This window comes from Didymella exigua, assembly GCF_010094145.1.
Source record: "Didymella exigua CBS 183.55 unplaced genomic scaffold M421scaffold_4, whole genome shotgun sequence".
Taxonomy (NCBI): Eukaryota; Fungi; Ascomycota; class Dothideomycetes; order Pleosporales; family Didymellaceae; genus Didymella; species Didymella exigua.
This window is the reverse complement of record NW_022984778.1, coordinates 1,049,009-1,069,952: the sequence shown is the minus strand read 5'-3', so window position 1 is coordinate 1,069,952 and position 20,944 is coordinate 1,049,009. Positions and strand designations below refer to the sequence as shown.

Genomic DNA, 20,944 nt, shown 5'->3' with positions numbered 1-20,944 from the left:
ATTAGGGCTGCGCACTGTCAGCGCCATATCTCGTATCCAACGTCTGTCAAAGTAAAGGCGCAATCGCTAAGCATTGTATCATAAGGTAAACGAGTATGATGTTTCGCGACTACAGGCCCAAGGGTTGATTGATGGAGTACCAAATAATGCCGAGATAGCTAGACTATCCCGCCCTGTAGTGTTCGGACAGATTTGAGCAAAGTTTACGTGCTTCTGACACGGCTGCGATTCCGTTTTGGGGATGGCCGTGGTGTTCCCGATGTCTCTATTAGTCGTAGAATCAACCGTGTTCTCGACGAACCCTACCCTACCCTGTAGGGCTTAATTTCTGACATAGAAAAGGCGTTGGTGCTCGTATTCGACCATTTCAACGGATCGACTTGGCAAGGGCCCGAATCGGATCCCTAACAAGCAACATCAAGCAAAATCATCATAGTTGCTATTAAGCCGTGGCTTGGTTTCTTACAAAGAAAAGGCGCTGGTGCTCGTATTCGACCATTTCAACGGATCGACTTGGCAAGGGCCCGAATCAGATCCCTGACAAGCAACATTAAGCAATATCATCCTAGGTACCACTAAGCCATGGCTTAGTTTCTTACAAAGAAAAGGTGTTGCTGCTCGTACTCAACAGATCATCTACTTGGCAACGGCCCGAATTAGACCCCTAACAAGCAGCATTAAGCAATATCGTCCTAGTTACCATCAAGCCGCTACCGGTAGTCCCGTACTAGAGCGCACAGCTAACATTAGCAAAATGTGACTTCTTTAACAGCCGTACGTTCTGACGGTGGCAAGCATCGTGCTGAACAGCAAGCGCTTCCAGAGCCTGAACGACTACTTGCGGCTGCTTGCAGGGTTCGGAATAAATAATGCGAGCGGTTGTCGTGCGACACACTGTGGACACCATGATCTGCGGGCGACCACAGACATAGCTGCTGGTTGGCACCTCCCTCACGCGCGATCTGAACAGGAGAATGAATTAGGTGTCGTTCAAGCTAAATAATGTGTTCCCCTGCGACGGCATCTGCAAGTGTGTAGCGCTCAGCTAGCGTCAGGGAGGGTTCTGAAGAACAAGATTGACGCTCAGGACACAGCTGAGCCGACCAACGCTAAAGGCTCAACCGAGCCTTAGTAGACCCACCCGACCAACAAAAGCTTCAACTGACCAACTGTTGACGCTGCAGCTAGCGTACCAGATGCTGGGTGGATTCGCGAGACGCTACGTCTCCGACACACCGCTGAGTGGCGGCCAAGGGGCGAGGCTGGATCGACGTGCGCAGCGGAACGGTCGTGGTCGCAGTCACTTAGAAGCTGGAGCGCTTGGAGGCAGTGCAGGTATTGAAGAGGACGACGAGGAGCGCGAGGCTGATGTTGTCGACGACGAGGTGGACGTTGACAAATTTAATTACCCCTCGCACATGCTGTTGTGATGAAGGGCTGCGATGGTGCTAGAGACCTCTGTGTCAATCTCCAGGAGCGTGTAGTAACGTGGAACTCCAACTGGCAGTTTAAGAAGTACTTGTGCTGCTTTAGCTGCAAGGCGCCGCAGAAGGTGTATCGTTGCTGGGAGCATCGTGGCGTATGTTGGTATGAACACATTGTTACCGTATAATCTCAGTTAACGGGTAACTAGCCTGTACATTGGGCAAACGGTACGAGTCTGCAGCAGAGCGCGACAAGTTGTATTGTATGCGAAGATCAAGATGATCTGCCCTTTGTACACAAACATGTTCCGCTATAATTACAGCGACAGTGTCAGCCTAGCGAATCGTCGTGAGCAGATCAGCACTAGCCTCGCGCCGTACCTCAACGGCAAATCGACCGTTCCATTCCATTGGAGGGGCTTAGATGAGTTTGGCGGGTCGCTCACTCCTGATTTTGTCTGACAATCCTCTTTCGTTCCCTTTCCTCTTTTCACACGCCGAACATGCCCCGTGCACCACCCCAACGACACCGGCCGCTCACGCTCGCAACCCTCGCAGGATTCACGTCCTTCCTCCTACCCAGCATTACCCTCGCGCGCCTCTACTCCAACGGTCCTGTACTCAAGGCCTCCCTCCTGCCGACTGCATATACATGCTTCATCAGCGGTGTGACGTTCCTCACGTATGGTTACGACAAGTTGCAGGCGCGGAATCTGGAGTGGCGGGTGAGCGAGTGGACATTACATTTGCTGACGATGCTGGGCGGCTGGCCTGGGGCATTGATGGCGATGCATTTCTTCCAGCACAAAACCAGGAAGACAAGGTTCCTGGTGCCGTTTTGGGGCATCGTGCTAGGTTGGCAGGGTTTATTATGGCAATTCGTGTGTAGTGATCAGAGTAAGGTTACTTGGTGATTGGTTAGGTAGGTTATGCTATAGATGTTCAAGAGGAAATTCGCCAACGCCACGCTTCACCGATCATGTCTCATCAAAGGTCAGGCCATCGCAACCCCCCAGCCTTCTCGTCGACCTTCTCACCTACCTGTCCGGTAGTCCTGAGCCCGTCGAAGGCCTTCACTCGCTTCAACGCGTTGTCCGAGTAGGCCTGCACCGTGTCTCGTGCCGAGCTTGCATTCGCCTGCACGTTGTCCTATACGTTGCTTGCGACTCGCACTACAGACACGCACACATTAGCGACCGGTGAACGGGCTTGTAAGGCTGTCTGCAGCCTCGCCTGCTGCTTCGCCCAATGGGTTCTGGGAAGCGCCACCAGCGAAGTTGGAGACACCCTTCTTCAGCTGAAGAGGGTCGGTCTGGTTGGAGGTGGGGATCTTGTCGATTTGACCTGGATGTTGTCAGTATCTTGTTGCTGCGTAGACACGTGGATGTGAGGAGTGCGAGCATGTGTGGTGGTGTCGTTGAGTGCTAGATGACTGAATGTACCCTTGGCGAGGTAGGAGAGCTTATTCTCGCCCATGGTCTTGAGTGCTGCGCGCTCCATCTTGCGCTTGAGCTCTGGTGGGATGCCGAAGAGGAAAAGTGCGAGGCCAATAGCAGCGATGACGCCAGCGACGCCAGTGAGGAAGGATGCGGCAGTCATCGTGAGGTTTGTGGAAGCGCTGATGGGAGGCTATGCGGTTGTGAAGGTGTTCAGGAAGAGTAGCGGTGTCGAAGAGGTGTATTTATTGTGTAGTATATCCATCGTTCAGGTTTCTACGTTTAACTTGTGATGTCATCTACTGCACTTTCCTATACGAACCCCTGCCCACGATTTCCTTGCTGCCCTTGCCCATCGAACTCACAACTTGGCAAGCATGTGCAAATGTGGGACGCTGTTCGGAAGAAACGGCGTAGGGACTTTTTCGCATTCGTTTCACCTTCACCTTCGTTCAGCATCAGTGTCAAGCGTCAAGGGTTCGTCCGGCAAGATGAATCCCTGGTTCCGTGCGAGGCTGACATGTGCGCGGGTTTGTTGATCAACACCCAGAGGTCATCACGACCGTTGACACAGCTGTCGAACGATTGCCAATGATATAGTTTGAGGAACGTTTGTTCGCCGGCCGCATTATCCCGGTGCATTGTCAGCCTCATCTCCCTAAATATCATAGCCTCACGAATCGATGTGCCTGAGGCGCGTGCGTTCGTTGGCGAGGCCAGCTGCGCCTCGAATGCGCCTGCGCCAACCCGCACAAGAGACCGACAGCAAGAGCGACCCCACAGCCGCACAGGAGCTTCAACTTCTCACGAAGACCCTGCAGTGCCCATTACCTGCTGCCACTCTGCGCCTCCTTTTGCAATTCCCCTTCGAACTTCTCTCTTTCTTACCTACAGCCATTGTTATCACCGTTTGACGACCTACCCCTCATCCCCCCCACCACCAGCTGCACGCCGCCAGATAGGCCAGCCCATCTTACTTTCAGCCCCCAAGGACACTCAGCAGTCTTGTTGCTGCGACACTTTTGCCTATTATGAGTTGTGCTCCTCTCTCATAGCCTGTGTACTTTTCAAGAAGCCCACTGACGCGTCATCGCAGTGACAAACATGCTCAACAAGCTGCACGGCCAGCCTGACAGCTATGACCGCAAGTCCGTGCCTCATGAAACCCCCTCCCCCCCCGCCGACGAACAAGTACTGAGCAAAGCAATCGCAGGTCACGCTACAAGTTTGGAAAGACGCTGGGCGCCGGAACCTATGGTATCGTCCGCGAGGCCGACTGCCCGGATGGCAAGGTCGCAGTCAAGATCATCTTAAAGAAGAATGTCCGCGGCAATGAGCAGATGGTCTATGACGAGCTGGAGATGCTGCAGAAAATGAAGCACCCACATATTGTCAAGTTCCACGACTGGTTCGAGTCGAGGGTACGTACAAGGCGGATGCGCAGTGTGAAATCTAGGGTCTGACGGCTTGCAGGACAAGTACTATATCGTTACCCAATTGGCGACTGGAGGAGAGCTGTTTGACCGCATCTGCGAAAAGGGCAAGTTCACTGAGAAGGACGCCGCCGAGACAATCCGCCAGGTCCTCGATGCGGTGAACTATCTCCACCAGCACAACTGCGTTCACAGAGGTAGAGCTTGGCTCGACTCATGCAACTGTTTGCGCTTACCAGTCTGCAGATCTGAAACCCGAGAACCTCCTCTACCTCACGCGCGAATCCAACTCCTCCCTCGTATTGGCTGATTTCGGTATCGCCAAGATGCTCGACTCGAAGCATGAGGTGCTGACTACTATGGCTGGCTCCTTTGGATACGCGGCGCCTGAGGTCATGCTGAAGAAGGGACACGGCAAGCCTGTCGATATGTGGTCTATGGGTGTCATCACCTACACCTTACTCTGTGGTTACTCCCCTTTCAGGTCTGAGAACCTCGCAGACCTGATAGAGGAGTGCAAGAATGGCCGTGTCATCTTCCACGAGCGCTACTGGAAGGAAGTCAGCAAGGACGCGAAGGACTTCATTACACAATTGCTCCAGCCCGACCAGAACAAGAGGCCTACTAGTGAGGTAAGCAAGAATCGAAGTCACTTCATTTTCAAGCTGATGAGAAGTAGCAAGCGCTGAAGCATGTCTGGCTCAGCGGCAAGACTGCTAGCGACCACAACTTGCTGCCCGAGATTCGCGCGTACGTCGCGAAGGCCCGCCTCAAGCGCGGTATCGAGCTTGTCAAGCTAGCGAACCGCATCGAAGCTTTGAAGATGCAGGAAGACGAGGAAGAGGCAGTGCCTGGCGAGGCCGATGTGCCCGCCAACGCGCTCGAGAGTGCTGGTGATGCAATCGCAAACCACACAACTAGCAAGTCTTTAAAGACAACAGAAGACGCGACTGGCACTGGTTCTAGCACCACGGGCAAGGGACCTGGTCGTTTGAGCAGGATTGCAAAGGGTGCCATCTTCCGCGAAGTTGTGCTTGCCAAGGTGCGCGAGATGAAGGAGCAAGAAGCGCAGAAGGAGTTTGAGAAGACTGCGACTGAGGCTGCTTCAAAGAAGTGAAGCGCTTACTTCTGATGCACCTTCCATATTCGGTTGGACAAACGTGGTTGGGTTTGCTGCGGTACTTCGGGGAGGTTCTCATTGCTGTTCAAATACCCTGAGCCATCGCCAGGGCCTAGTCCTAGACACCACAATGCCATTTTGAGCAACTCCTGCCGTCATTCAGCAAGCTCACACAATTGTGTATTGCCGAGAAAGTGACTGCAAACTGCGTTCCTTGCGGTGATTGCTGGAAGTCGCACGTGACTAAGCACAGATTAGCGTCCGCAACGCAGGTCGCGCGACTACAGCAACGCGCTCACGAAGGCCAGCTCCAGCACTGCAGTGCACCGGCACCACGACCCTTGAACCCCTCGATAAGGCCCCAGATCGTCTTTGATTGTCGACGCGACTACGAATACGTGAAAATGGAGAGTGCGTCGAAGCGTAAGGCAGGCAACGCTGCGCTGAGCCCTGGCGAGGGTCGCCCTGCAAAGCGGCAGAAAGCGCCGGTAAGTGCACATCCCCATGGTACACAGTGGTGATCACTGCATCGCAGACAGTGTGTGGAAGAGCGCATGCTGTGTTGGGCGCGTTGCGGGATGCGCACCTAGACATGGGCGCGACTCTCCCGCCTGGGTCGACCTACTTCCCACCACCGAGCGGCCTCCGCGCGAACACCAGACACCGCCGCGATGCCGTCTGAGGTGGAGGATATGATATGCGCAAAAAACATGGAACACATCGCTGACAATGCCTTTTGTGCATACAGGGCTCCGGCGGCGAGACAGTCGAGTCGACTACAGACATGGGCTTGAAGTTCCTCGATGGCTTGAAGCAGGCTAAAGACAAGACGTACGTGCACAAGGGAGCATGTGGAGTGAGAACAAATGGGACTAACACTGGCAGGGGACGACCAATTGCAGTGCACTTCATGACACTGCCAGACAAGGTGAGTGCCCTTGCAAGCTTCATCTCCCTAGACAGACTATTGACCGTGCTGTGTGCAGGACAAGCTGCCAGACTACTACGAGTTCACAAAGCTGCCTCTGGCCTTGGAAACCATCGAGGTATGCACACAAGCTCTCACACTGCTAGATATCCCCAGGACATCTACTACACGACTTACCCGCACAGCTATCCAGTCTAGCACACAAGCGCCAATCGAGCGGTCATAGCAGCAGTCACAGAAATACATCCAGTACTGCCCCAATATAGCATACTAACTTCAAGTGACAGGAAAAACTCAACAATGGCGAATACGCATCCCTCGCTCAAGTCGAGAGCGACTGCAAACGACTCGTCAACAACGCCAAAGCATACAACGACAAGAAGTCGATCATCTACGAGGACGCCGAGCGACTGCGCAAGACAGCTTCGAACTGGATGGTCAAGCACAACCCTGCATACCGAGATGGTAGCTATGTTGCAGTGGCTACGCCTGTGCCAGGAGAGGAGAACATGACACCAGGGAAACCAACACCACGTGTTGCGCTCACTCCACGGGTCGCCGCTGCTACGCCTACATCTGCGTCTTCAGTAGTAGCAGAACGCCCTCGGCGAGCGGCAGCACTTGCACAGCCAGATACACCTGCGCCATCGAAGCTTAGACAGTCGGCATCCGCTGCACCAGAGCCCAGGGCGACTGGTACACGGAATGCCTCTAGTCTGTCGTTCCAGCACGCACAGGAGCAAATCATTCAGGAGGTCATCGATCACACCGACCCAGGGTATGTTGACCATGGTTCTTGATCTCAGGCCTCGCTAACGTACAACAGCGGCGATTTGGCCATCTTCCAACCCTTCTTGAATCTACCCACTCGTGCCTTGAAGGACTATTACCAACTAATTAAAGACCCAATGTCGTTGACCGCTATCAAAAAGAAAGTGCAGGGCGTAGTTGGCCGTGACGCACCTACGGGGCACACCCTCTTCAAGAGCTGGGATGCGTTCGAGAATGCAATGGGCCTTGTATGGAAGAACGCGCGCATCTACAACGAGGACGGGAGCGAGCTTTATAACCTCTCGCTCGAACTTGAGGTACGTAATAACCAAGCCAGTGTTGAGATCTTTACTGACAGAACGAGGAAATTTTCAACGCGAAACTCAAGGCTATGAAAGCCAAGGTCGATGAGCCACCACAGCCCAAGCTCAAGCTCAATATGTCCGCCGGTGCAGCACCGACGCCTGCGCCCAAGCAACAGCTGAAGCTGAAACTCAGACAAAGTCCAGTGTCAGGTTCGCAGACGCCAGCCACACGCGACTCGGCCACACCAGGTGTTATAGTAGACAACGAGGCGCTCCAGAGGCAACGACAGCACGTCAACGACAGCACGGGTAGCCGGTGGTCGAAGCCTGCAGAGAAGGCCGCTACACCAGCGGCACCAAATCCCTTCTCTGTGACAAGAGGCTCCTCCGCTGCCATCGCTCCTATCCCCGCCGCACAGACCAGAACAGCTGGTTCGCCTGCAGCAAATGGCGTGAAGCAAGATATACAGTCACCAGCGCTGAGCGCTATCAGATCAGGTAGCAATGTGCCAGACGCGCAACGACTCAGCGTGCTTGCTCAGACTCCGATACCAGCCATGGCACCGCCGCAGGCAATATCGCGCCATGCAAGTGGTAGCCCACACCCCAACGGTCTGTACAATCAGCCGAACGGTCTACCGAATCCGGTCTTCCAGCCACCAGCACCCTATGTCCCGCCATCTATCCCACGCACCGATGTCTTCCGCAAGACGCCTCTTAAGAGTGAGCGATCCAGAAGGTCTGCTCGTTTGTATGCTGATATGACATAGAAGTGAGCGAAGCTCTCATCCCCGGCTTAACTCTGAACACACACCCAGCCCTCAACCTTCCTCACCCATGGGCGATAACCATCCCCGCAAGCAAGACCAAGACACATCACAGCGCCACGATTAATCTATCGCCAACACGCTCCTACCTTCAGATCACGCCCAAAGTACCGATTGCGCTTACGGGCCGCCTGTACCGCCTTTTCGTCCAGGTCAACGGCAACAAGACTTACGAGGTCAACCGCGTGCCCGTCACCGCAGGCATTAACGGTGGTGGCGAGGGCGCAGGATTTGAGGGTGGGAAGAAGAAGGGCGAGCCTGTTTTCGAGGCGAAGTTGGTTGGCGGCGTGAACAGAATTGAAGTTGAGATTGTTGCAGAGAAGATATCTAAAGATGGAGAAAGTATGAGTGGCAAGGATGTTGTGGACATCGAGAAGTATACTGTTTTCTTGCACTTGGCGAGGCAGGGGTATTAGGAGTATCGACAAGAAGGCGATATCTGGACAAGTGGACAAGGCAGACTTGCGGGGCACCCTTCTACGTTCTATCGTTTGTGCGTTGTCTCTTGAGGTGTTTTGGCGCTTTCACGATCGCTGGGCATATGGTAGCTCTGAAGCGGCGGGACTGGGAAGGTATGATTGTGTGATTTTTACGTTCTACTTGGCCTCCTTTTGCCTCGATCTTATCTGCATCACTTCCCTTCTTGGCTTGTATAGTAATTAGCCGGAACTGAAAGGATCGAATCCAATATGTAATGCAGCCGATCAGGTACTCTTACTTGACGCAGTGTGACATGATGATGCACGCCGCGTATCACCACAACAGGCCCTTCGGAGCTTCGACACCTGAAATGCCGCTCCACAACCACGGAACGCGAGAATTGACTGATCGGGAGCATCTTTGACGCTGGTTCGTGCCTGCTCGGACAACACGTTCTATACCGATCGGTACCTCACTCGTCACGTAAGGCTTGACATTTCCCGATTAGGAGCATCTATATATGCACCGACGGGCCTCCACTTTTTGGCCCCGACGCTTTACCACACAGGCCGAAGTTCATAAGCATCGTCTTTCATCCCAACACAGCAGGCCATATCACGCACCAATAGCCTTCAGAAGACTCAAAGCTCCTGCGGAAGTAAAGACATCGACACTAATTCCAGAATGGGCGACGTTTCTCCGGCACCAGCCGCAAGTGCTTATCCAGAACGGACCGGCATGATGCTCGCACGCCCCAATCTCCACAAAGAAACGGAGGACAAAGCAAAGACGTTCAAGTGTTGGACGGTCATGCACTTCTACGACCTGCTCAATTGCCCTCCTCCATCCTCGTCTTCGTCAGGCGTGTCCCGCGCCTTACGCTACACCAATACCGCCGGCGGCCTCATCTACACGATCCACGCCAACGACATCGCTGTCTAGAAGACGCAACCTTACTATGATATGAGTCGAAGACTGGATCTGGAGAACACTCTCTTCATTGAGCGAGTTGAGGATCCGGTGTTGCGAGATGGTTGTGGCTTCAAAGAACGGAATATGGTATGGGATATCTCGAACGCTGAGTTCACGATCCTCTCAGCCTCAGTGAGTGAGGAGAGCGGGGGTGTTCAGTCCTACTAAGATCTTCCGCTTACACTCCTCTCGCCCGCTGACACCAAGCCGACAGCACCGCCATGCTCGCTAGTCACACTTTCCTATACAAGCTCCAGACTCGAAGAGGAGCTATCGAAACACCTCAAACTATTCTGAGATCTTGTCATCACACACACAACCTCCGCTCTCGGAGACAAGTAGACGGCGAAGTATACAGGACGATGTACCGTCATCTTCCAGACGCACAGCCGGATATGCCTTCCCGCATCGCCGAGGGAAAGGATGGAAACGAGAGTTGGGTGGCGTGCGTGTTCGTGCAAGCGGAATTCGGTGGTCAGGTGCAGGAGCGCCTGAAAGCGGGGATTGAGCAAGACATGGAGAGGTCCAAGAGGAAAGGAGACCGGGAATGGGATATCAAGGTTGCGGTCTGGAGGGGCGAGGTTTTCATGTCTTAAAGCAGGGACGCAAACTGCGAGTTAATCAACACAAATCTATCGAGCGTCCTGTGTACTTGCATTCCTTGACGATGTTGAAGGAAGGACATCTCGTTGCGACGCAGTGCAGGCCGAGGAGCGGCTGAAGTCCTTGCTTGCCGTCGAGAAGTAATCAGATTGATTGAAGCGGAGAGATGCTACGCGTCTTGAAATCGTACTCGTGGAGGTTGGTGACAAGCTCGACAAAGTTGACTTCCAACAAATGATCATTTAGTTTGACCTGGGCGATCGCCTGCGTTTTATACCGCACACTACCTAGTGCATTTACCGGTACGGCTTAGAGCCACCGTCGAGCCCGTAATCACAATCACGCAAGATCAACAGCTATCGATCGACAACCACAAAGTTGCGGATGATAGCATGCAGTCAGCAGCGCAATTGAATCTGATATCTGATACTCATCTTCTGTCTTGCTTGCTGTGTCGTCTCCCAATCCCATTTTGGTGAACGAACGCGACACCTCGGTGGCTGAGACGCACATTATCACGACTCCCGTGCTGCAAAGCTGTCGCGGGTACTTGTACTTGAGATAGCTACTGCCTGCAACGACAACTTGACGGGATTCTCAAGACAACGCCGCTAATCCAGTCATGCCTTTCTTAGACATAATTCATCTGCTCTTGGAGCCGTACGCAATGATAGGGGAAAACGTACCGATCTCCGGCAAAGATGGCTGTCACAGACTCACAGCTGAAAAGCGACAAAATATAGACTATACTTAGACCCCTAATTAGGTCGCTTATATAAGGCTATTTCTCTGCGACAATGGCGCATAACGCTTGAGTATGTGCCGCATTAGCATGTCCTGGAAGCTGCGTACACTTCGCGTTTTAGTAATTAGCACGATGTGTGGGTCTCTCTATGTACACTTTGCGTGCCTTTAACTGAACTGCTTGCAGTCGCTGACATGCTCACTAGCCTGGGCGACCGAGGACTATCGAAGTCATTTCTACCATCAGATAATTGGTTTCGGGTTCGTGAGCGATCAGATGAGGAAGGCGCCATCTGTGTTCTTCTTTGGCGACGACGATTATGGAACCCTTGATGAAACTAACGGATGGACCGTCCGTATTGTTCCTGCAGAGAACTCGCATAGTTAAAACACCAAGCAACTGTCGGAACAGCAAGAGACACAATTTTTCAATATCCGGGCCGTCACAGTTTTGCTGCTCGGCACTTGAGGAAGAGCCGAGGTTGAGAAGCTATACAAAGGCAAAAGTCTCGAGTATGCGCTCAACGGCATCACTTCTTTCAAGCTTCGCGTGGATCGGAATCTTGAAAGTGGATTCTAGTTGGATCACTACGAGGTCGAACTTTACAGAATCCTATACTAACAATAGTATTGGCTTGGAGCGCGCTCGCCGACCTAGCCACATGATGGCATGACTGCACACCCAACAGGAAAATAGAGCTCGGTACCAGTGCAAAGTTTGAGCACACATTGGACAGATCTGAGTTGGGATAACATCCCCCTGACACCCGATGAACAAAATTGACAAAAGATCGACAAAATATTGGAGATCGAGACCTCAGATCTGATCAAGATTTGACAGCGACAGAAAGAGCGGCCTTCGAAGGACGGCTCTACGCTTTCACATAGTAAGCAAGTCACAGCTTGTACAGCGACTTGTCCGGCCAACCCTACAAAACCCCATGTCATCCTGCTGGTCAGAAGATATTGACGAAAGACCGCTTGTATACGCTGAGGTTCCAATTTGGGCTGCGGTTAAAAATGCGCCCATGTTCTGTATAATTCCTCTTGCATGGGATGGCATTGGACAGCGGAGCGTATGGCTGCGGAATTTTGTGGCAGATAACTTTAATTGGACTGGCCATATTGCGCATACTTTGGGCCTGATATGCTCACTCGTTGAATCTGGCACTTACGAGCTGGGTACGCGCTTTATTTGGAAGTCAAAATATGACTGTACTGCAAGGGCAGGGTCGGATGAAGTCGACAGCGATTGTGACTTAGATTATCAGGTATATAGTCTGGCATAGTTCCACAGTCAAATTCCTCGCCCTCTTACGAAAGTCCCGCAGTCTCGGACATGTCCTGTGCCCAGGCTCGGGAATCGAGATTGAAAGTGTCAGCGGTCGGAGATTGTAGGGCGCGGAAATTTGTTCAGACATCGATGACCAGTTATTGCAGCCCTGCGAAGTTCGGGAATGCGCTATCAAGTGCGCATAAAACGGACTTCGATTAGCGCATGGGCCAAATTTCAGATTTACTGGATATGCGTCAGGCAGACCTCTCGGTGGAAATAGCTTGGCAGGACATCGGACGTCCATGGGTTGCTACATGTAACATGTGCTTACACTGGGCAGTCCCCAGCTGTCTTCCCCAATCAATTCATCAGCTGTATAGCACCGCCTAAGCGGCTATATCATTGTACAACACCTCACCGGGTTCGTTCTGTCAGTCTTTTTTTCCTTACAGACGGCTCTGGAGCCTTCGTCCATTCCTTTTCCACTTTAGCGATATGAAGGTTCTCAGTGCGCACATTCTCTGTTCGGTATTGCTGCTGCTCCCGAGTACCAATGCCTTCTCTTCAGACCTCTTAAAGCGGGCCTTGAAGTTTGATCCATCGTGTACCACCAAGTATGGCACGCTTACCGCAAAGCAGCTTCTCGATAAGAGTATCGACATGCAGCCTAGCATAGCTAAAGCCGGAAAGGACGGTCTGGACACAGTCATCGCCATGCTCGAATATCAGAGCAAGGCACCTGGTGTTAAAAAGCCTTCTGTCAGCAAAGACGAGCTCAACAAGATCATCGCCACCTACCGGGTTCTATTTGGAGACATCAAGACTAAGAACAGCAATGGAACAACGAATCTCAACTTTGAGAAGGAGGTAAAGGAGCACCTCACTGCCATCAAGGTGACCAGAGATTCCCTAGCCCGGATGACCAGGACTGAAAAACCCGATCTAATTATTCACTGTAACGATGACTGGCTGAGTGAGAGGCAGCCGAAGGGTGCAAAACCCATGCCTACCGATCCCTTGAAAACAGGCGTCAAGTACATTTACGACATGGATCGGAAGATTTGGATCAGGCTCAAGGGTGGAAAGCCGTGTCAGGGCGACAAAGCTATAGCGGTAAAGGTGAACGAAGTAGTCGATGGCGCTCGCGAGACGGGCCTTGGACGGTATATGGATGTTCCCAGCAATTGATATAAAGTGGATACTGACTGCAATCAGGATCACAATATGTAAAGGGTATCTGAAGCGGCAGCAGCAGCTTGAAAAAGATAAGCAGCCTCATCTTTGGGACATCTCTAAGTCCACGCTTCCAAGTACTTTCACGACATATACGCAAGCTGGCAAGAAGGATCAAGTTCTCCCCTTTCACATCTCGGCTTTTGACAAGACAATTGGAGCGAAATGGTTCCATGAATTTATGCACACTCAGTTCTTCCATACTACTCGTAAGGAGTTCGCGGATCAGAAAGTTCCAGATGCTAACGGTGGCACTGGGGTTAAAGCGTCTGGGTTCAATGGCGCAGTTGGCCTAGCAAAGCAGAACGGAGGCAAGAACATTAGAGTATCGTCTCGTAACATCGACACAATCCTGTACTGGTCGTTGGCTATGTACTACAACAAATGGCTATGGAGTACCGGAAAGCCCGAGGACCCAAGCAGCTTGACCGCTGCACCAGTGAAGGCTAGGAACATCGATGAAAGGTTCCAAGTCAAGGTTGCCGCGAAGAAGCCCCCAAAGAAGACCGTCAAGCCAGCTGATCCTCCCAAGACCGAAGTACCACCACGACAACCACCACCACCGCAGTCAGAAACTCCAGTCGAGCCACCAAAAACCAAAAAGCCTGTCGATCCGCCGAACACTAGTGCCGCACCGCCACCTCCACTAACATCACTCCGGGCACCCCCGCCACCGGGAAGTACGCAGGCTGGACCGTCAGCCAGCTCTTTAACGCCGTTACCATCGAGTAGTACAGCTCCATCAGTACCAGCTTCGCAAACATATCCGCTTTTCGGTACCCAGATGCCCAGATTCAAGTCCGTATCGACCCTCTCGGCAAGTATCCCAATCTCTGTACCATCAACCCTTTCAGGTTCAGTCAGTGCCTCAGTTAGCCTGCCAAATTCTTGCTCCAAAACTCTCTGCACTCTGGCGTCTTCTTCTGCCACCCCTGCATATTCCGCCGCCATTCCCGAAGAAACCTTCGAATCTGAGCCCATGAACGCCGGCTCTATGACTGGCTCGGAGATCCTTCAGATGGCCGAGTCCATCGCATCGGAACAGATCGTTGCTATGGGATTGTGGGATCAGTTCTTTGCTGGAATGGGGTTGTCGGCGGAGTCACCAGATGAGGTAATTGAAGGTGATCCAACAGTGAGTGCGGGAATGGGATTGCCGATGGAGACGGGTGGAGCGGGGGCTGTTGCGAACGGGACGTGGACTACACCGGTCTTGAGGGTGAGGAGCTGGGGCGAGGGAGAGGGGGATGTATGATTTTACTAGCTGAGGGGTTCGGAGTTTGCAAGAGAGAAAGTGAAGGAGAGACATTTTTGAGTCATTGGCAGCATTGAAATTTTACGGGCGAAGTTTCGACGTATACCCCGAGCTCAATTAGTCTGGGTGCAAATCGTCTGCATGTGTTAGACCATAGGGCTGCATATTTTCTCCAGTACTACCGAAAGGAAGACACTCGACGACCAAGTTTGAACTGTGAACTTTCAAAGAGCACGTTCCAGATAAATTGCGTAAGTATTGCTTGCAGGAGGACTTGCCACCCTCACGACATAAACTCAATAGGAAGCCACCAGTCGCCGTCTTAAGCCCTGTCTATCGTGTGTGTGTGGAGGCTCCCAAACTCATGCTCGGGAAAGATGAAACGCTGTACTACACGCCCACCGAGCCGCTACTCGTGCGACAAATTCGAACATAAGTGTTGCTCAGCCTGATCGGCATTTCCTAACTCGCTCTCTTGGTTAAATGTACCCCAAGATGTTGCCGCTTGAAGAACTCGTTACGCAGGCACTGCGCTCTTCGATACCTGGAAAGACTCTATTGAGCTATTTCTGTCGGGCTGAACCTTAGAGATTCACTGGGAAGCGCTCGCGGATCCTCTCTCCGAAGATATAGAAGAACATGGGCGCAGGGGCCAGCACCACCCCGATGATAGCGAAAACGCTGATACCCCATCCGTACCCAAGATGCTCAAACAATCCTGGTGCAGCCAAGGGCACAATTCCACCAACAAGACTCCTGAACACAGTGCCTGCTGCGATAGCACTGGCTGCATATTTCTCAAAACTATCAATGTAATAGTTTTGAGTGCTATTCAGGATCATGACTTGGCCAATGCCGTAGAAGAAGGTAGCCGAGATGGATGCAAACCAATGTGCGTGCTTTTCAACCGTCCAAGCAAACCAGAACAACGACACTGGGATGCAAACCGAACCAATGTTTGCAAGTGGTAGACGGTACTCCGGTTTAGCTTTATCGCCATACTTTGCTGTGAGCCTTTTGTATACCGTGTCAATACGAGACACAAGGAAGAAGACCGCAAAGAGGAATCCGAGACCCGGTCCGAGATACAGCAAGCCTACCTGCTCTGTGTTGAAGCCGTAAAGCTCGGAATAGATCTTCTGCATGTTGGTGTAAATGCTGAATGTCGTTCCAAAGATGAGGGCCTGGTACACCGCCATAATCGCAACGATGGGCTGGGCAAAAATCTTCGGTGGCCGTTTCAGCGAGTGCAGAATCTTTTGGCGTAGCGGTCGAGTGTCTTCACCTTCGTATGAGTACTTCGCGCCTTCAGAATCCGAAGCATCGCGCTCTAACTCGTCCTTTTTCTGGCTTAGGATGCGTGGCACATAGGTCTCACGCAGCAAGAAGTAGCCAGCTGCTGTATTTACGAAGGAGACCATTGCCATGATCCAGTAGGTCCAACGCCAACCAAGCCGCTGTACGACTACACCGCCGAGTAAGGGTCCAATTGTTGGACCGAGCAGTGGACCTAGCAGATACCAGCCAAAAACGCCTGCGCGTTCACTCGGTATGAACATGTCTGATATTGTGCCGCCTCCATTGGCAACACCGACACTTCCAAAGAAGCCCGCGATGCTTCGAATAGCGATGAGGAACCCGATATTTGGAGAAAATCCGGTAGGGATCTGGAGAAGTGCGAAGATCGAAAAGCATATAAGATAGAGATTGCGGCGGCCGAAGGTCTCAGAGAGGGGTGCTAGAAGGAGCGGCCCAATGCCTAACATGACGACATATCCAGTGGTCGTGCCGATAACAGCGGTCGTAGATGTGTTGAGGTCTTCGGCGATCTGGGCGATGCCTGGCGTGAACATGCTGCTGACAAGAGGACTCAGAACTGTCGAGAATCAGTATACACGATGTCGGAGGCATGTATTTGCATACTTGACATGCCAGCGATGACAACCACGTTGGCCGTTTTATTCCATCTCGACCATTTCCTAGGGTTGTATTCATCGGGAAGGTCCTCGATACGGAGAAGCTGCCCAATGTGAGTAAGATTAGCTTTGCGTTGCCACGCGAAAAAGTGATCTACCCTCTGGTTCTCTACTTCCTGGTTCCATCTCTCCTGAAGCAGCGGCGTCTGCTCGTTGCTGCGAGACATGTTTACAGCACGATACTCCGGATCTGGGAAAGACTCAAGAGGAAAGAAGGCTCTCTCAGCGGAGGGAAACGCACGCGTCAAATATAATCAAAGATCCACAAAACTCGTCATTATGGGAAACGCACACAGCCATCAGCATGTTGGATGCGAAAGTAAGGTGGAAATAAGCCACAGACTTGCATCCGTCATCGACTGCTGCCCGCGGATCGGTCCAGGGTCCGATGGGGCACTAGTCCATGGCACATCGCTTACCCAGCCAATCATATGCATGCTCCTTTGCGCGTCGTCGACTCATCACCTCACACGTTCTCTCTACCTCTCGCACCATAAAATGGCTTGCACGACGGTAAAGGCTCGTGCAACTAGCCTATTTCGCTATGCGCATGGGGCTCGAATTGGTAAGGGAGATACCAGCACAGCGTCTCCAATATTCGACTGTGGCTACACCACAGCCATCAAAGCTCTTTCTGTTTCAGCATTGTCGAGGCTGCCATGAAACCGGCGCGACAACATCTAGGCATTCAGTGGCGGGTTTTATAAGATGTTTCAAGCCTTGGACATCCACCTTCGGTTCGCGAGACAGCCCAAGCAAGTGAATACATGAGCATTCCAAAACGTCGTCTCACTGTTTTACACCTAGATTTTTTCGCTATTTTCTTGATTGAATGCAGAACTACAGTTCGGGGAACGATAGTCGCTAAATCTTGCTTTGAATGCACAGAAAGCTCTCGCCCAAATACTTTAATTAAATCGAGCATACACTTCCGGAAAATCAACAATGACAGACCAAGTAATCTTCGGGATCAAAAATTTGGCCATCGACGATCGAAGCCTACGGTCGGCAATGCGAACGTGTGAAAACTGACATGATCAGATGGAGCGGACTGACCATGTACAGAGTGCAATACACAATCGAATTGTGTCGACATTCCTCAGGATTCCAACGGAACTCCGCTGTGTCATCTACAATTGTAACCACGTGGCTTAGATCACATGATATCCTATTGTAGCAGGTACTACCCGGTGGGCAAGTGCGCTTACCCCAGAGCTGAGAGCTTCTGGAACACAACATCACAATACGACAACAGATAGCAATACAATTGTTGATCACAGTCTCTGACTGAGACTGCTCACGCAGTTACAGTAATGAGCCTGACTGTTAACTATATACGCTGTATTCGCTACTGCATGCTGACGAGCTATTGACTGCTGTTGAAAGAGCTACGTCATTGTCCCACTACCTTAATTTTCTAAGAGCCTCAAGTGCACTGTCCTATACAAGAGTCAACATCTGAGAGCTACCGTGCCCGTGCACTCAACGCGCCTGTTCGGTCAACGCGCCGCAGCACCCACACAACGATACTTACGAAATGAGGTTATTAAGCAACACACAAAAGCTATTATTGTGAGATTGTTTGGTGTAACGTACTCCACAAGCATGCCGGTCACCCAAGTGTACCGGTCACTTTTGCCAAGACCACACCAAACTTCACTCTACTAACAATGCCTCAACGCAGCAACATGAAAAAGCTCTCTAATGAAGCAGACATACAGCTTGCTCTCCAGGCTATCCAACAAGACGCGACGCTCTCTCAGCGACGCGCTGCAGCAATCTACAATGTCTCTCAAAGCACGCTTAGTGACCGACTTGCTGGAGCCACCCCACGCTGCGACTACACACCTAATACTATGAATCTTACAAAGAACGAAGAGGAGGTAATTGTCCAGCACGTGTTGAGGCTAGACGAGCGAGGATACTCGCCCCGGCTTGCTGATGTAGAGGATATGGCCAATTCTCTGCTTGCTGAGCGCCACTAGCCCTATGTTAGCAAGAACTAGGCTGCCAACTTTGTTAAACGTTAGCCAGAGCTCAAAGTCAAATTCAATCGCAAGTATGACTATAAGAGAGCTCTGTGTGAGGATCCTAAGGTGATTAGGGACTAGTTCTAACTAGTAGAGAATACTAAAGCTAAGTATAGTATACAAGATAAAGACACCCACAACTTTAATAAATCTAGCTTTATAATGGGCGTTATATTAATAGGAGCTGTTGTTACAGGCTCTAAGCGTTAAGGGAGACCAAAGGCAGTGTAGCAGGGCGACTAAGAGTGGACCAGCATCATCCAAGGCATCTGCGCGAAGGGCTGGTCTATCCCACCCTTCATTATCTTCTCTAGCAAGCACCACCTCTCTGCCTAGTACAAGGAGCCTAGTATACCTAACAACTAGGTTCTTAATGTCTCTAACAATAGCTAGACTAACAACAAGCTTAGAGTTAAGTAGTTAAAGCACTTTAATGAGCACACAAAGGCGCGCACTGTTGGCAGCTATTAGCTGCTCATTCTGGACGGCCACAAGAGCCACAACTCAGTTGAATTCCACCAGTACTGCGCGGAACACAAGATTATTACCCTGTGTATGCCTCCACACTCGTCGCACCTACTGCAGCCACTTGACGTGGGCTGTTTTTCTCTGTTAAAGAAGGCCTATAGCCGCCAAGCCAAGCGGCTGATGCGTAGCAAGATCACGCGTATCACTAAACTTGAGTTCTTGCCGTGCTTCAAAGCAGCTTTTGACGCCTCAATCACAGAGAGTAACATCTAGGGAGGATTCAGAGGTGCTGGCCTAGTCCTACTTGACCTATAGGCTGTGCTATTAAAGCTTAAAGTACAGCTGCGCACGCTAACGCCACCTACTGTGGACAACAGTACGTGGGAGTCTAAAACACTAAGCAACACCCTAGAATTTAGGTCTTAATTAAAGCTAATTTAAGAGAGGATTTAGAGACACGCTGATAGCTTGCCAACGTCTATAGTTAATGCTCTTAATTAGCTTACTAAAGGCGCAGAGCTGATAGCGTATTCACTAGTTTTAGTGCGCAACTAGGTTGCTAACCTACAGGCAGCCAACAAGGCCGCCACACGTTGTAAATCACACAAAAGGAAGCAAGTACAGCGAGAGGGGACTCTAACCTTTGCTAAGGGAGTGCAGCTAACTACTCTAAAGGAGTTTAAGGCCTGTAGTGATGGGAAGAAGGCAAAGAAGAGGTTGCGTGTTGATGGGAGCACTCAGTCTTTAAGGCGCTGTGGGCCACAGCGCCTTAAAGACTGAGTGCTCCCATTAACGCGTGACCTCTTCTTTGCCTTCTTCCCATCACTACAGGCCTTAAACTCCTTTAGAGTAGTTAGCTGCACTCCCTTAGCAAAGGTTAGAGTCCCCTCTCGCTGTACTTGCTTCCTTTTGTGTAATTTACAACGTGTAGCAGCCTTGTTGGCTGCCTGTAGGTCAGCAACCTAGTTGCGCACTAAAACTAGTGAATGCACTATTAGCTCTGCGCCTTTAGTGAGCTAGTTAAGAGCATTAACTATAGATGTTGGCAAGCTATTAGCATGTCTCTAAATCCTCTCTTGAATCAGCTTTAATTAAGACCTAAATTCCAGCGTATTGCTTAGTGTTTTAGACTCCCACGTACTGTTGTCTACAGCAGGTGGCGTTGGCGTGCGCAGTCGTACTTCAAGCTTTGATATCACAGCTTCTGGGTCAAATAGGACTAGGCCAGCACCTCTAAATCCTCCCTAGATGTTACTCTCTGTAATTAAGGCGTCAAAAGCCGCTTTAAAGCATGGCAAGAACTCAAGTTTAGTAATACGCGTGATCTTGCTACGCATCAGCCGCTTAGCTTGGCGGCCATAGGCCTTCTTCAACAGAGAAAAACAGCCCACGTCAAGTGGCTGCAGTAGGTGCGACGAGTGTGGAGGCATACACAGGGTAATAATCTTGTGTTCCTCGCAGTACTGGTGGAATTCGACTGAGTTGTGGCTCTCGTGGCCGTCCAGAATGAGCAGCCAATAGCTGCCAACAGTGCGCGCCTTTGTGTGCTTATCAAAGTGCTTCAACCACTTAACTCCAAGCTTATTATTAGTCTAGCCATTGTTAGAGACATTAAGAACCTAGTTGTCAGGTATACTAGGCTCCTTGTACTAGGCAGAGAGGTGGTGCTTGCTAGAGAAGATAATGAAGGGTGGGATAGACCAGCCCTTCGCGCAGATGCCTT

At 51.4% G+C, this 20,944-nt stretch overlaps 7 protein-coding genes across 7 annotated transcripts; 5 read left to right on the top strand and 2 right to left on the bottom strand.

Annotated features, from left to right (window-relative positions):
* Positions 1–1,842: 1,842 nt before the first annotated feature.
* M421DRAFT_417139 (uncharacterized protein) lies at positions 1,843–2,483 on the top strand. The gene is made up of 2 exons (XM_033591333.1): positions 1,843–2,346; positions 2,423–2,483. Exon 1 carries the CDS (start codon positions 1,849–1,851, stop codon positions 2,311–2,313), a length of 465 nt encoding a protein of 154 aa, XP_033452667.1. The 5' UTR covers positions 1,843–1,848; the 3' UTR covers positions 2,314–2,346; positions 2,423–2,483.
* On the bottom strand, positions 2,464–3,138 carry M421DRAFT_291441 (uncharacterized protein). Its single transcript, XM_033589030.1, has 2 exons — positions 2,867–3,138; positions 2,464–2,768 (listed from the first exon to the last, which is right to left on the bottom strand). The coding sequence occupies exons 1-2, from the start codon at positions 3,021–3,023 to the stop codon at positions 2,614–2,616; spliced, it is 312 nt and encodes a 103-aa protein (XP_033452666.1). The 5' UTR covers positions 3,024–3,138; the 3' UTR covers positions 2,464–2,613.
* An 817-nt stretch (positions 3,139–3,955) lies between these two features.
* Positions 3,956–5,655, top strand: M421DRAFT_403290 (calmodulin dependent protein kinase). The gene is made up of 5 exons (XM_033590255.1): positions 3,956–4,008; positions 4,074–4,281; positions 4,334–4,490; positions 4,540–4,925; positions 4,973–5,655. Exons 1-5 carry the CDS (start codon positions 3,965–3,967, stop codon positions 5,408–5,410), a joined length of 1,233 nt encoding a protein of 410 aa, XP_033452665.1. The 5' UTR covers positions 3,956–3,964; the 3' UTR covers positions 5,411–5,655.
* Positions 5,615–8,969, top strand: M421DRAFT_291360 (Bromodomain-containing protein). Its single transcript, XM_033589029.1, has 8 exons — positions 5,615–5,901; positions 6,162–6,244; positions 6,299–6,341; positions 6,400–6,459; positions 6,629–7,119; positions 7,168–7,429; positions 7,477–8,140; positions 8,188–8,969. The coding sequence occupies exons 1-8, from the start codon at positions 5,818–5,820 to the stop codon at positions 8,658–8,660; spliced, it is 2,160 nt and encodes a 719-aa protein (XP_033452664.1). The 5' UTR covers positions 5,615–5,817; the 3' UTR covers positions 8,661–8,969.
* A 3,785-nt stretch (positions 8,970–12,754) lies between these two features.
* M421DRAFT_2043 (uncharacterized protein) lies at positions 12,755–14,747 on the top strand (the record flags this gene model as incomplete). The annotated part of the gene is made up of 2 exons (XM_033588148.1): positions 12,755–13,422; positions 13,475–14,747. The coding sequence occupies 2 exons, from the start codon at positions 12,755–12,757 to the stop codon at positions 14,745–14,747; spliced, it is 1,941 nt and encodes a 646-aa protein (XP_033452663.1).
* A 584-nt stretch (positions 14,748–15,331) lies between these two features.
* Positions 15,332–16,890, bottom strand: M421DRAFT_89703 (membrane transporter; the record flags this gene model as incomplete). The annotated part of the gene is made up of 2 exons (XM_033597790.1): positions 15,332–16,623; positions 16,671–16,890. 2 exons carry the CDS (start codon positions 16,888–16,890, stop codon positions 15,332–15,334), a joined length of 1,512 nt encoding a protein of 503 aa, XP_033452662.1.
* A 2,278-nt stretch (positions 16,891–19,168) lies between these two features.
* On the top strand, positions 19,169–19,979 carry M421DRAFT_417129 (uncharacterized protein). Its single transcript, XM_033591332.1, has 2 exons — positions 19,169–19,597; positions 19,668–19,979. The coding sequence occupies exon 1, from the start codon at positions 19,309–19,311 to the stop codon at positions 19,492–19,494; it is 186 nt and encodes a 61-aa protein (XP_033452661.1). The 5' UTR covers positions 19,169–19,308; the 3' UTR covers positions 19,495–19,597; positions 19,668–19,979.
* Positions 19,980–20,944: the final 965 nt, after the last annotated feature.

Excerpts from the sequence above, each read along its gene's own strand:
- M421DRAFT_417139 (XM_033591333.1), top strand. The coding sequence starts at position 1,849 with ATGAGTTTGGCGGGTCGCTCACTCCTGATTTTGTCTGACAATCCTCTT.
- M421DRAFT_291441 (XM_033589030.1), bottom strand. The coding sequence starts at position 3,023 with ATGACTGCCGCATCCTTCCTCACTGGCGTCGCTGGCGTCATCGCTGCT. Across the intron at positions 2,769-2,866 it reads GCTCTCCTACCTCGCCAAGG|GTCAAATCGACAAGATCCCC; the intron begins GTACATTCAGTC and ends GACAACATCCAG.
- M421DRAFT_403290 (XM_033590255.1), top strand. The coding sequence starts at position 3,965 with ATGCTCAACAAGCTGCACGGCCAGCCTGACAGCTATGACCGCAA. Across the intron at positions 4,282-4,333 it reads ACGACTGGTTCGAGTCGAGG|GACAAGTACTATATCGTTAC; the intron begins GTACGTACAAGG and ends GACGGCTTGCAG. Across the intron at positions 4,491-4,539 it reads GCACAACTGCGTTCACAGAG|ATCTGAAACCCGAGAACCTC; the intron begins GTAGAGCTTGGC and ends ACCAGTCTGCAG.
- M421DRAFT_291360 (XM_033589029.1), top strand. The coding sequence starts at position 5,818 with ATGGAGAGTGCGTCGAAGCGTAAGGCAGGCAACGCTGCGCTGAGCCCT. Across the intron at positions 6,342-6,399 it reads TCATGACACTGCCAGACAAG|GACAAGCTGCCAGACTACTA; the intron begins GTGAGTGCCCTT and ends TGCTGTGTGCAG. Across the intron at positions 7,120-7,167 it reads ATCGATCACACCGACCCAGG|CGGCGATTTGGCCATCTTCC; the intron begins GTATGTTGACCA and ends AACGTACAACAG.
- M421DRAFT_417129 (XM_033591332.1), top strand. The coding sequence starts at position 19,309 with ATGCCTCCACACTCGTCGCACCTACTGCAGCCACTTGACGTGGGCTGT.